The sequence below is a fragment of the Macadamia integrifolia genome, chromosome 5 (genome assembly GCF_013358625.1).
Source record: "Macadamia integrifolia cultivar HAES 741 chromosome 5, SCU_Mint_v3, whole genome shotgun sequence".
Lineage (NCBI taxonomy): Eukaryota > Viridiplantae > Streptophyta > Magnoliopsida > Proteales > Proteaceae > Macadamia > Macadamia integrifolia.
Window position 1 is genome coordinate 45,193,109 of NC_056561.1, and position 14,207 is coordinate 45,207,315.

The 14,207-nt window shown below is 45.6% G+C and overlaps 1 protein-coding gene across 8 annotated transcripts in view; it reads left to right on the forward strand.

Annotated features, from left to right (window-relative positions):
* LOC122079644 overlaps positions 1-14,207 on the forward strand; it is a 111,181-nt gene that overhangs the window by 52,355 nt on the left and 44,619 nt on the right. For all 8 annotated transcript variants that reach the window (XM_042646278.1, XM_042646273.1, XM_042646277.1 and 5 more), the window contains one exon: positions 13,377-13,550. In XM_042646278.1, coding sequence (XP_042502212.1) covers positions 13,377-13,550 — 174 coding nt within the window. The remainder of the gene's footprint in view (positions 1-13,376; positions 13,551-14,207) is intronic.

Here is a 14,207-nt window from a genome sequence, read left to right on the forward strand (position 1 = left end):
GGAGATGCAAGAGAGAATCTAGTGAACAAAGGGGGGGGGGAAGACATTTGAAGAAGGACGTTGGAGATGAACTCCCAGCGGATAGAGTCAAAAGCCTTATGAATGTCGATCTTAAGAAGCGTCGTAGGGGAATGAGCTTTACGATTGAAGTCTCTGACTATCTCATGGCAAAGGAAGATGTTATTAGAAATTTGAAGGACGTTCGAGATGCAAGAGAGTATCCAATGAACAAAGGAGGGGGGAAAGACATTTAAAGAAGGACGCTAGAGATGAACTCCCAACGGATAGAGTGAAAAGCCTTGTGAATGTCGATCTTAAGAAGGGTCGTAGGGGGAATGAGCTTTACGATTGAAGTCTTTGACTATCTCATGGCAAAGGTTGATGTTATCAGAAATGCTTCTCCCAGCTATAAAGGCATATTTTTTTTTGGATGAATAAATAAATTCATAACCAAGAGGGAGGGAAAATATAAGGGGGAGAAAGGGGGGGAGCTAGATCAGGTTAGCAAACAAGGAGAACCAAAGAAAACAAAATACAACCAACAGATCCAAAACTAGATCAGCCAAAAGCAAACCAATAAGGCAATAACCCAAAAGGGAGGAAGCAACAAGAAAAGAGGATGTAAGGGGGGGCTAGGCATGGGGAATGGTGTCAACTTGGATGTTCCAAGTGGCAATGATATGTCTATTCTTGGGGGAACTGGGAATAGGCTTGAGGGGAAGGGATTGGAATTTGGAGGTTACATCAAAGGAGATGGCTTTCCAAATCTTATCAAGAGAGCAGGATTTGGACGACCATCTGCGGATGTTTCTCTCTATCCAGATATGGTTGATAACAACCAAGAAGGTCATGTCAATCCAAATCCATTCTCTATCAAAAGGAAGAATAGGTCTCGAGGAAGCCTAGCATTTAGAGAGAACCAGATTCCAGACGGAGCTGGAGAGGGGGTAGGAGAAGAGGTGGGGGATGTCTTCAGAGTCATAGGGACAGAGGCAGCCGAAAGGGGAGATAAGGATTTGACGGTGGATGAGAAAGGCTTGGTAGGAAGGTAATTGGAGAAGCATCTCCAAAAAGTAAAGGAGTGGCGGGGAATGTAGCCTTTGAATCAAACAAGGTTACGTTAAGGAACCACAGGCCAGAGGATCGAATGAAGGACCAAACCGAGGCAGATGGGAAAATCCCATTGGATGAGTGAATGTGAATCCAGGTGCATTTATCATCTCTACCTCAGTGGCCAGGAGGGAGATGAGGAAGGGAGGACTATAGGTCTAACAAGGGAGGAGCTGAGCAAGGGGGGACATCTTATAGGAGACAGTAGTGGATTTGGAGATGCCAGAGGAGTAGATGGTCCTAGGGGACACTAAGGAGGCAAGGATACCAGCCGGGTGCCAAGGATCCATCCATAAGGAGGTGGTTTGACCATTACCTATGGAGAAGGTGATGGCGTCAAGGGCTAAGGGATGGAGAGAGGATTTTCCTCCATATCCAAGAGCAATCTTGAGGAACAAGAGAAGTCTAGATGGAATGGTGCTTGAGGAGGTAGGAGTGGATCCAGTCAACCCAGATGCTCTTCTGCTTGGAAGCAATTCTCCAAATGCAGAATTGAAATCTTTTATCCGCCTAACACCAAGGCCTCCTTCAGCTTTGGGGAGACAGACTTTGCTCTAGTTGAGAGGATGAAATCTGGAGGATTCTGTTCCTTTACAGAGGAAGGAGCAGAAGATGCTTTCAATGGTCTTGATTGTGACTGAAGGAAGAGAATAAACCCCGGACCAGTAGATGTACAGGGATTAAAGTATGGAACGGATGAGGGTTAGACGGCCTGCATAAAGCAGTTGTTTGCCTTTCCAGAGCTGAAGCTTCTTACTCAGGTTTTCAAGCAAGGGGGAGGACCAAGGTACTTAATTGGAAGAGAGCCCGGGGAGAAACTTTTCAAGCTAAGGAGAATATTATGGGAGTCAGAAGAGACTCCAAAAAGGAAGAGGTTAGACTTGAGCAGATTAATATGGAGACCAGAGAGAGACTCAAAGGATATGAGAGAGTCCATAATGGTGGAAATAGAGAGATCAGCTTTGGAGAAGATCATGATGTCATCAACAAATGCATTGTGGGTGAGATGTTGGGATTTGCATTTAGGAATAGGAGAGATTAAATGGAGGTCTGTGGTAGTTTGGATGGATCTAGATAAGACCTCTAGGGAGAGGGAGAACAGGAAGGGAGAGAGGGGACATCCCTGTCGAATTCCCCTTCTAGGAGGGAAATAGCCAGCCGGGGAACCATTAATAAGGACAGAGAACATGGGAGAGGAAATGTAATAGTGAATCCAGTGAACAAAGGAAGGGGGAAAAGACATTGTGAGGAGAACTTTAGAGATAAAGTCCCAGCTCATAGTGTCATAAGCCTTGTGGATGTCAATCTTCAGAAGGGCAGCGGAGGAGTGAGATTTGCGATTAAATCCGCGAACAATCTTATGACAAAGCTTGATGTTGTTAGCAATATTCCAACTCGCAAAAAGCGAATTGGTTAGGGCTGACAAGGATGTTAATGATTTTTTTGATTCTGTTGGACAGAATTTTGGCCACAAATTTGTGAATAAAATTACAAAGAGAGATTGGTCTAATGTCATTCATGACCGCTACCCCTTCCTTTTTAGGAATGAGACAAAGGAAGGTGTGATTGATCCCATGAATCTGGTTAGGATTGAGAAAGAAGCTGCGGACAGCATTGATGAGATCCAAACAGATAATGTTCCAGCAAGAGGTGAAGAATCTCATACTGAAGCCATCAGGGCCAGGGGCTTTTTTCGCTTTATGGGAGAGTATGGCCGACAGAATTTCCTCTTCAGAAGGAATGGATTGGAGATAGGGAAGCTGATCCTCAGGGACAAATTTATTGAGGAGAAGATGGGGAACAGGGGGCAGGAACCGATGGAGGAGGGTAAAGGATACCCTGAGAGTGGTTAATAACCTCGGCTTTTATGTCCTCAGAATTGAGGATCTCATTGCATGAGGAGGAGATGAGCTTAGGGATGGAGTTGGCGTTGTTGCGGGATTTGAGGGATCTATTGAAATAGGCAGTGTTAGAGTCTCCAAGCTCAAGCCACTTGATTCGGGCTTTCTGGCGGAGGAAACTTTCCTTTTGGCTCAGAAGCAGAGAAAGCTCCGAGGCCATCGATTTTTCCTGAGTAACAAGAGAGGAATTAAGAAGATCAGATTGAATCCTGGATTGGATAGAAGTGAGTCTGTCCCGACAGGAGGAGACACGGAAAGAGATGTTGCCAAAGGTGGAAGAATTCCAAAGCTTAAGGGAGGCTTTGACATTCTTCAGCTTTTTGGAAAGGGCAAGGAGTGGGGAGGGGGAAGAGGGAAGGATTGATCGGAATGTTCCAGGCATCCCTCATTAAAGGGAGGAAATCTGGGTGAGAGACCCATATGTTAAAGAACTTGAAGGGTTTAGGGCCAAAGGGGCGGAAGGGGAGAACATGGATGGAGATAAGGCTGTGATCCGAGATTCTTGGAGCCTTAAAATAGGCATGAGAGGAGGGGAAGGACTCAAGCCAAGCTTCATTGACTAGAGCTCTATCCAACTTGCGAGCTGCTCGGGAGCTGCCAGATCTCCTGTTATGCCAGGAGAGTTTGACCCCAAACTATCTAAGATCATTGAGGCTGATATCATCGATATAATCATTAAAGCAATCAACTACATGATGGTCAATGGGATTGCCTCCGTGCTTCTCATGACTAAAACGAATGCATTGAAGTCCCCCGTAATACCCTAAGGCTTGGAATCCGTGAGAGGACTAGATGAGTGGAGATCGATCTAGAGGGAAGATCTACGGGGGTAAGATTATAGGCGTAGATGATTGAGAGGTAGCAAATGTGAGCCCCCAAGGGCTGGGAGATGGATAGGTGGATGGCTTGAGCGGAGGAGGAAATGTCATTGATGGGATGGGAATTAGGGTCCTAGAGAACCCAAATTCAGCCATTGGGGCTATGAAGATAATTAGTGATATAAGACCAGGACGAGGCGATGGAGGAGATGATATGCTTGGCATTCTCTTCAAGAACTCTAGTTTCAAGGAGGCAGCAAAGATTAGAAAGGGATGAACAGATGCGATATCTAATGTCAGCTTGCTTGGACGCAGAGTTTAGACCTCGAACATTCCAAATGGTCCAAGGGATCATTGGGAACAAGGGGAAGAGGGCAACAATTGTTCCGAAGAGTGGGGGGGGAATAGGGGCCGAAGAGTTTCGGAGGGAGGACCTACGGGTGTATCCAATGACAGGAGAGGTTACAGGGAAAGGGTTGGCTTTGGGTCTGGTGGTGGATTTGGAAGAGGAGGGGATGGTTTTCTTCTTCTTCATTGATGGTTTTAGCAAGGGAATTGGTCTCAGCTGATCAGGGGTAGGGGGTAAGGAAGGGCAAGGGTAAGTAGTTTGGTTATGGTCAACATTAATACAGGTATTGGCCAAGACCAAAACAGTGCCAAATGGGACCTTCCGGGATAACATCTGAAGTAGCCAAGACAGCTAGAGGAGCTAGGGCCGTTGAGGTAGCCAAAATCTGATGGGAATGCAAGTTGAGAGTAGTGCCCAGTGTTTGGCTTGTCGAAAGTTTAGTGCTTGGGATAGGAGGTCCACTGCCTTCTATAGTGCTAGTGGAACTGCTGATAGGAGGACCATGGCCTTCTAGGATGGGGGTAGTGATGTTCGAATTGTTGGCGAAGCCTGTTCGGTTGGGGCCATCCAAGGCCAGAGAACCACAAGGAATGCCTTCCAAGGCAAGGGTGGAAACAGGGGCAGTTGGCTCCAGCAAGACTAAGGTTCTGGAGGACTGAGGTTCCAAAGGGGCTATGATCATAGAGGGGTGGAGCCCAACAGCCTGCGGCAAGGAAGAAGCAGTTGCAGGAGGACCGGCGGCGATTCCGAGACCTTACAAGGTTGGGTGGCGAGATATCAGAGGGTGTAAGGGGCCCAGGAAAGCAGCATGAGGTTGCCGATGAAGAGGTTGTAGGAAATCAGACGTCCGATGAAGAGTTTGCAGACAATTAGCCTTCAAAGGAAGCAAAACTAGAGTTAGGCATAGGAGAGGCATCATGGATTAGAGAGCAAGAGGTTGGTGTCTGAGGAGATGGGTTCAGGTTCAAGGGTGGAGCAACAGATGGAGGTTGAGAGTTGGTGGGTGCGGTAAGCGGGTCGAGTAAGGTGGAGCAATGGTGGGTCAGGTGGTCGAGTGGTGGAGTTAAGCTAAAGAGATGGCCGGGAGAAACGGTTCAGCAGCTGGACCGCTAAAAACGGTTTAATAGGGTAAAAGGATGAACCTAGTTTAGAGTGTTCCACAAAATTAAAAGGCGAGTCAGCAGGGGGATATGAGGTACCAGGGACAGAGGTCGAGGAGTCTGTGAAGCACAAATGGGGAAACTATTGGGAAGAGGAAGAAGCGGTGGCCGGGGAGAGGGCTACAGACGAAAAGCAAGGAATAGCAGAGGAGGAAGTCGGCTGCCCAGGAGAAGGCAGAAAGGAGAGATCAGACCCATCACCATCAAACTTCTCGAGATCCGAGAATCGGTTCTTTCCAGCGATCGCAAGCAAGTCTGAGGAACCAGTAGTTTAAGCAAGATTTTTCTCGGAGGTAGTTGCAGCGGTCATGATTTTCAACGAGGGCCGACTGAGTTCATGGGCTCTTAGATTTTCAAAGCCATCGGTACCCTTTTTAGTCCAAAAGCTATGAAGGCTTATTTATTTGGACTAATAAGGGAATCAATGACCTTTTGGATACGGTTGGCGAGGATCTTAGCAAAGATTTTGTAGAGGAGATTGTAGGGGGTGATGGGCCTAAAGTTAGTCATACGTCGAGCTCCCTCCTTAGGGATGAGGTAGAGGAAAGAGTGGTTGATGCCAGAAATTTGGGAGGGGATGAGGAAGAAGCTGTGGATGGCGAAGATGAGATCATCACGAATGATGTGCCAGTAAGAGGAGAAGAAGCCCATGCTGAAACCATCTGGGCCAGGAGTTATATTGGATTTGTGGTAGAGGACCGCAAAAAGGATCTCATCATCCGAGAGAATGGCTTGAAGGGATGGTAAGAGGTGATTATGGACGAATTTGTTAAGGATTTTAGGGAGGGAGGGGGAGGCCAAAGAGGATGGGGGATGGAAGAGATCATCAAAGAAGGTAACCGCTTCAAATTTGATGTCATTGGGGGAGAGAAGCTCCTGACCGGAGCAGGAGATGAGCTTATGAATAGAGTTGGCATTTGTTCGGCTTTTGAGGGAGCAGTGAAAGTAAGCCGAATTGGAATCCCCAAGCTCAAGGCACTTGATCTTGGATTTCTGACGAAGGAAAGATTCTTCCTAGGCAAGACGGGAGGAGAGATCCATATTTGCCAACTTTTCTTCAGTAGCCAGGGAAGAGTTGATAGGGTCCTATTGGAGCCTGGACTGGACGAGATCATGTTTCTCTTGGCAAGCGTTGACCTGCGCAGAGATGTTACCAAATGTGGAGTTCCAGGCTTTAAGAACCACTTTGACACTCTTGAGGTTTTTGGTAAAGGCAATAAGGGGAGAAGAGGAGACAGTGGTGGGGATGGCCTAGGTATCCTTGACTTAGGGAAGAAAATCTTCGTAGAGGGTCCACATGTCAAAGAAATTAAAAAGGTTTGGGGCAAATAGAGATATAGGGCTGAATAAAAAAGCATATGGGGGAATGATCAAAGATGCCAGGAAGATCAAAACAGGCGTGGGAGGAGGGGAAGGAGGAAAGCCAAGCTTCATTGACAAGAACGCGGTCAAGCTTACAAGCCACCCTATCAGAACCACTACGACGATTGTGCCAGTTGAGATTAAAACCCGACCACCTGAGGTCATCCTTATATCCTGAATGTGCACTCATTGAAGGAGTCAGAGGAGAGGGTGTCAATTGGGGTACCTCCCAGTTTCTTATGAGAAGCCCTAACCGCATTGAAATCTCCTCCAATACCTCAGGGGATGGAGGAAAGGGTGGAGGGGAAGGAGCAGAGATCAGACCACAGAGGGTGTGTATCCCTGATCAAGGGAAGAAAATCTTAATGGAGGGTCCACATGTCAAAGAATTTGAAAGGTTTGGGGCCAAAGGAGATATGGGGCTGAACGAAAAGGGAGATGGGGGAACGATTAGAGATGCTGGGAAGATCGAAACAGGCGTGAGAGGAGCGGAAGGAGGAGAGCCAAGCTTCATTGACGAGAAGACGGTCAAGTTTACAAGCCACCCTATCAGACCCACTATGATGATTGTGCCAGGTGAGATTAAAACCCGTCCACCTATGGTCATCCATCCCTATATCCTCAATGCACTCATTGAAGGAGTTAGAGGAGAGGATGTCAATAGGGGTACCCTAGTTTCTCATGAGAAGCCCTAACCACTTTTAAATCTCCTCACCCCGGGGGGAGGAAAGGGTGGAGGAGGAGCAGGGATTAGACCACAAAGGGAGTTTTTCAGGGGCTCAATTAAGAGCATAGACAACAGAGAAGAAGGAGAGGGGGGAGCTCGAAGGAGGAGAATATGAGAAATAAATGACTTGAGAGGAAGAGGCAACATGGGCGATGTGAATAAGATGAGGGTTCCAGAGGATCCAGATGCATCCATTGGGGGAGTGGGAGTAGTTGGTGATGTAGGACCAAGAAGGGGCAATGGATGTAATGTTGCGAGGGGACAACAAACAACTACTTTAAATGATTTGATGCAGGAGCAAATGACAACATGTTTGGCGGAGGAATTAAGATCTTTAACATTCCAGATAGTCCAAGGATTCATTTGGAATGGGGATGAGAGGGTAGCCGAGACTTAACCGAGCAGGAGGAAGGACCAGTTTTGTGATTGATCCGACAGGGAATATCCTTTAGGGGGGGAGTGGGTGGAGTTGGCGGTGGTTTTGGCCCTTTTAGGAATGGTCAGGCCCTTGGAACGGGTAAGGGAAGGCAAGACCTTTTGGCCAACAACATTGTTTCTATAGTGGACAAGAGGAGCCACTTTGGATAAGGAGGGTAGGGGAAAACTGTATGTCAATTGGCAGGAGATGGCCTGCGGGTCAAGAATCCCAAAAGTGGAAGCTGTCTCCAGATTGTGAGTCACAGTTGGGGTGAGCATTTGGGGCATGCAGGGGGTCAGGGTGAGGGGGCCTTCAGTGTAAACAAGATTGTGGGCAGCAGCAACGGAAGCCATGGAATCCTCAATCCATCTTAGCTGGGCTGGCAAAAGGCCAATAGTGGGCACCAGATGGGAATAGTAGCAGCAATGTCTAGCTTCATCATATTAATGTCTTGGAGGGATGGAGAGTTGAGGATGACGCCTTCCAAGGTGTGAGATGGCAGAGGCATAGGGCAGTCATCGCCAGGGACTACCGAGTGACCAGGAGAGGAGACGGAAGCATGAGCATTGGTCCTAACAACAACAGTAGAGGCTTTAGTGGCTAATTGAACCATGGTAGATGTAGTCGCATCCACAGAAGGGACTAGTGGCAAGTAACAGAGGGCCACGGTGGAAGTAGAGGGCCATCGAGAGCAGTGGCGAAGTTAGCACCTTCCAAGGCGATGAGAAGGGGGTCGACGATGGGGATATCTCTATTGAACAAATGAGGAGACGACCGAAGGATAGCATTATCATTCCTTGACATCAGGGTCGACGGAGGTGACATAGCCAGTGGGGCGGCAAAAGTTGGGGCACGACCGGAGTACAAGTTGACGGTGGGGGACCATTAGAGTTCAAGCACATGTGGTGAAAAAGGACAGTAGCAGGAGCGTCAAGCGGGGTAGAGGGATGGTGATGGTTTGGATCAGACGGGTCAGGTTAACCAATGGATTGGTTAGGACTGGATTGGTCGGGTTAAGGGTTGGTTTGGGGTGGTTATTTAAATGGGTGGGTCAGGTTATAAAGGTTACAGGGTATAGAGGGTGGGACCGGTTTGAATGGTTGGGATAAGAGGCATTTAGGGTTGAGGAGAATTGGTTGAGGGACGGGGAAAATGAGGAAGTATCAGCTGCAGAGACGACTAGAGCAGGGAGAGGAAGGTGAGGGGGAAGACAAGGATTGCAGTTGAAGGGCATGGGTTCCAAGGTAGAAGAGGTACTAGCCTAGTAGACTTGAGAATGAGATTTCTCAAAAGGAAGAACCCGGGCAACAGCGGAGACGAGCGTGTTGAGATTTACAGGATCTTCATCTTTGATAGCATCATTTGTAGTCGCCAAAACCGAGAAAGGGTTTAGACCAGCAGTTAAAGACCTCAGCGAAGAACCATCAGTTCTGGGGGTCGGGGCTTCAGATGAAAGATGATCGGAGACCGAATTTGGCATCCTAGGTTTAGTCAGTTGAGCAGAACAATTCTTTTTTTTCTTATTTATTTTTTAGATAAAATCTGAAAGGATGATTTCTGCTGTTGGTCCACAGGAGGAGCTTGATCTTCAATTAGGGCTAATTCTTTGTTGGTGGCTTGTTCAGAAGATGGCACTTTCAGCCATGGTGAAGTATTGTGACGGAAACATTTGCAAAATGAACATGAGGGAGGCCACCAGTCATATTTGACTTCCTGAGGGAAGGAATGTTCCTCACCGTCCAAGATCGTAACCGAAGAAGGGAGTTCACGGTCGGCCTGAAGTTCTATGCATATTCTTGCAAAAGAAAGTCTATTCATGGTATTGGTGCACAAGTCAAAATAAAGCGGCTTTCCAATAAGGGATCCAACAAGACTAAGGCCTTTCACACACCAAAAATGAAGGGAGAGCTTAGGGAAGACAACCCAAAGTGGAATTGATGCGGGTTTAGTGTAGTTGAATGAAGTATGGGCATCCCATTGCCTAAGGTAAACAGGTTTTTTCCCAACATACCGAGGTCCTCCATCAATGGCTCGGGCCTTATCAAAGTCAGAGTCGAATTTGAATAGGAAAGTTCCATTATCAAGCATATAGGTGAACAGGGAGCAGGAAGGTTTCCATTGTTTAATATGGGAAGATTTGGCAATGGAGAAAGGGGGTCTACTGCCTAGAAAGGATCCCACAACGCAATTCTTCCATTTGTGAATCTCAGAATCAAGAAGACCAGGCGAACAAAGGCCAGTGGAGGGTGAAAGATGGGGGGCCGAAGGGTAGAAGAAGAGAGTATGGCTTGTCAAAGGTGGGGACCGACGGCAGAGGCCGCCAGAGGGGAGGGAGGCATAGGGGTCACGGCATGGGTTCACAAGACAGGGATCGATGTCATTAGGGGAGGGGAGGATATCTTGTAATCGTGATTGGCTCGAAAGCTGTGTATATCACTTTATACATCTTGTCACACCTGGCCTTCTTGACTTTGAGATTCTCAAATGGGGAGTATATCACTTTTAGGGTAAATTACATCTGTGTACCTAACGTTAGGAGAAATTACATTTGGGATACCTTGGGTTTGATACATCATGTTCAGGTACTTTTTTTCATATTTCCAACTTTGCCATGCCAACACCTCTAACTCTTCCCACCGCCACCTCTTCCGATGGAATGGACGTAGTTTGGATAGTGATTGACGCTGTTAATGGCGCCGCCAAGATGCAGAGCACTGTCAGGCATCCATGCTATCTCCCCGGATAGCCAGCTGCCAGCTCCCACACTTCTTTCTCTCTCCAACATTGCTTCCTATTCCCTCCCACTCTCTCTCTCTCTCTCCCTTGCCCCTTCACCCTTGGCTCCCTCCAGCAACCCCCTCCTCTCTCTGCTTCCTCTTGCAATAAGGGCTGTAGTTGTTGCAGAGAAGAAATTGAGTGTCAAAATGGTTGGGTATGATGGAGTTTCCAATGCCTTGTTCAATGGGAAGCTGCCTGGGGGTAAGATTTCAGTCTTTCAATTAGGGGTGAGATGATTCTTGAGAGACGCAAGGATTTGTTGCAGTAGAAGAAGAATCTGATGAATTCCACCATTTTGCCTCGGTGTACCGGGAGAGTGGTTTGGGAAGCTGGAGAAACACTGGATGGAGAAAGGTTTTATTAGTTTGATTTGGAATCTGTTGTTTCTTATTATTGTGTTATTTCTTGCCCAATTGATGGGGAAAGCTTTTACAAGTCTGAGGACTGTGCTATTGGTTAAATGGGTATGTCGGATTTCGAAGGGCAGATTGCGGAGGTTGAGAAGTTTGTGAAGACGACGTTGAAATTGATGCAGGTTCAGGTTGTGGTTGTGGATTGAAAGTTGACGAAGGTAAAAGATAAAGGAACTTCTAGAGAATGATTTAAAGAAACTGGTGAATATGACTGATGGAATTTACAGGTCTTTGGGCAATAAGAAACTGGTGGATCGGATTAATGGCTGCTGGAATCATTACTGTGGAGGATTTTGAGTGGTTTTCAGACGAGTAGAAGAAGAGTAGATGATTGGAGTTTGGATGACATTAGGCCTTGGCTAGAGACTAGTCTCAAATGAGATTGAAAAACATGTGCGTGATGGGCTTGAAAGGGCATTGATGTCTAGTGGGGGTATGGTGGTTAGGCATTCAAAACCTACTTACCCAGTTAGAGCCGAAGTTGGTTTTTTTGCAACTGCTGGCCGAATATGGGTTTATAATGATGTGCAAAAGTTGTTGCAGCCAAGTTTTGGAGAGCCCTGGCAGTGTTTTCCTCCCCTCCTTCAACACCCTGGCCCACCTTCTGCTCCCTCCTGTTGCAGCCCCTACCCCATTCTCTCTCCCTCTAGCTCACTCTCTTCATCTCCCCCGCTCTGTTTCTCTCTCTGTCTTCCCTATTGTCTGTCATCCACTCTCTTTCTCCCCTAGCTCACTCCAGAGAAGAATTGGAAAAAACCAAATATTTTTTTTATGGGAAAAATTGGAAATGTGAAGAAGTTACACCAAACATAACAATTACGAAACATTATCCCAAACATAATATTTATGAAATGTAGGTAGCTCAAACGTGAGTGTACCCCAGGTGTAATTTACTCAAAATTTTATTTTTTAAGTTCATAATTATCTCATTCTCCGTATGATGTAGTGGATCTTAATGTTGTTAAATAATGGAATGTGTGTTGTTGAAATTGTGTGGATACTTGGTTTGCTAATCCCATCTATTGTTCAGCGAGGGACTGAATCCTTAGATCTAGATTTTAGATATTCTACTTTCTGGCACCATATCTCTGCCTGGTTTTTAGTTTCTCTTGGAATTGGGCTGATCACATGCAGGCTTTCATTATGGGACATTTCCAGGGGACCACAGGGTCAGCCATCTAGAGGACTCCTGCTTTGGATTGGAATTCATGAAATCAAAAGTTCTTGAAAAGAAGGCAATGAAATAGCGGGTGGGGGGATACCATTTGGTTAAAGTGTATTGAGGGTTTCCTCTAGATAGCTGACCCTGGGTTTCCTTCTAGCATTTCTCTTTTTTATTCTGCCTGCATCACTCAGTTGTTAAAGGTGATGCTTGGCCAACAAGGCATGCATTGATGTCCTGGCAGCCTCACGTTTCAACGTGCCCTTACCCGATAGAAGAAAAAGAATGTGTTCTCTCTCTCTCTCTCTCTCTTTTCCTCCTAGGTTTGAAAGTTTTAAGTTCCTATGACCTGAGTGAGAACAATTAATCTTACGCTGTTCTGGTTGTTTTTTTACCTTCTCTTCTAGTACCACTTCTTATTTTTCTCAGATCAGTTGGGCAATCACGTCATAAAAGGAACCTAATCCAAAGATTTTCAATTTGTAGGAATGGTTATTGTTGGCTGCATTTATTTTACTGATTGATTTCCTCTTTGAAAGGCAGTGTTAAAAAGACTATATGCAGATGGAAGTCCATATTTTCCTAGTATGGCAATGAGATGATGAGATGTGGTGATCTAAGTGGTGGCCTTCAAAATGTAATTTTGAGGAGATATTTTTCCTTTTTTCTATTTGTGCTGGTTTATGTTTATGTAAATGGGTAATTTGTGCTTGCTCTGCTGCTTGAGTGGTAATTTGGTGTGGAGATAATACTCCAAGGAATCCCTTACGTTGAAGATCAAATCAGTTGAAGCCTTCTTAAAAATTAATAGAAAACCCACGTGTCTGACCTGAGGCAAACTGGAAAATGGGTTCTTGAATTATAACAAGTGGACAGGAAATCAAAAAAGTTTTCAGAGTGAAATATCACAGAGCCTTTGTCACGTGAAATATAGCTAGAGAGATCTGGCATTCAGCTCATGAGATGAATTAAGTGAATATAATTTCCTTTGGCCTTTGGGAACCCATCAATATGTACAGTGATATTTTACTGACCAGGATGGTCATAGTTGTAAAGTCCTTTGCATTCTAGTTTACTGTGACTCCTGATGAGCCTTGACTTTATATTCTATGTAATTTCACATTTTCTCGCTTTATATATTGCCGCAGCTGATATTTTTATTCTTTGAGTTTGTTCAGGACAAAAATTGTCACTTTTTTGAGTGGTATGACAGTGGGAAAGTTTATCAAAACTGTGATGTTCCTCAATCTTCAAGAACTATGTGCTCTTGTGGTGCTGGAATATGCCGTATAGAAATAGTAAAAGATGGGAAAGATGTGGGTCGGAAAGTCTTTGTTTGCCCAATTAAAAAGGTATAGCTGCAACCTTCAACTCCTTTAAGTTACATAATTATCTGTTAGTCTTGCTCGTTGTAGCTAGTGGAAACTTCTGGAATCATAGAACAAAACTTTGGCTTCTTGAGGTGCTCATTCATAGTAATCATTTAACTTCCCTCCATAGTTGTTAAGGCGACTAGGCAACCCACGGGATTGGAAGGGTGCCTAAGGATTTAAGTACCGATATCAGGTATTGTATCAGAAGGGTGATTTTAAGAGATGTATCTGATACAAGTCTAAAGTTGCATATGGAAATGGTTAAAAATGCATGGAAATGCAAAGGAAACATGTAAAATACAGTTTTAAAGCATAAAACACTGTAAGTATGCAATATATAAAATATGGAAGAAAGAATGCTACCCGCTTGTGTGTCTACGCCTAAACACAGCAGGTGCGGAAAGAACGTGCTTTTCTCATGCACGCCCTCCCATTGGACGCGTGCGCTGGTCACTATGCCAGCTGGCGTTCTCTTGCCCATAAAATATATGATGTACAAGGAGATCAGAGTATGATGTGACAATTGTATTTAATTGATTGTGATACGACCAGGAAGAAAACGTACAAAGAAACAAGAAAAGCAATTCCCTCTTCCTGGGGGAATCCCTCTACGTTGCTGTGTAAACCTCAAATTCG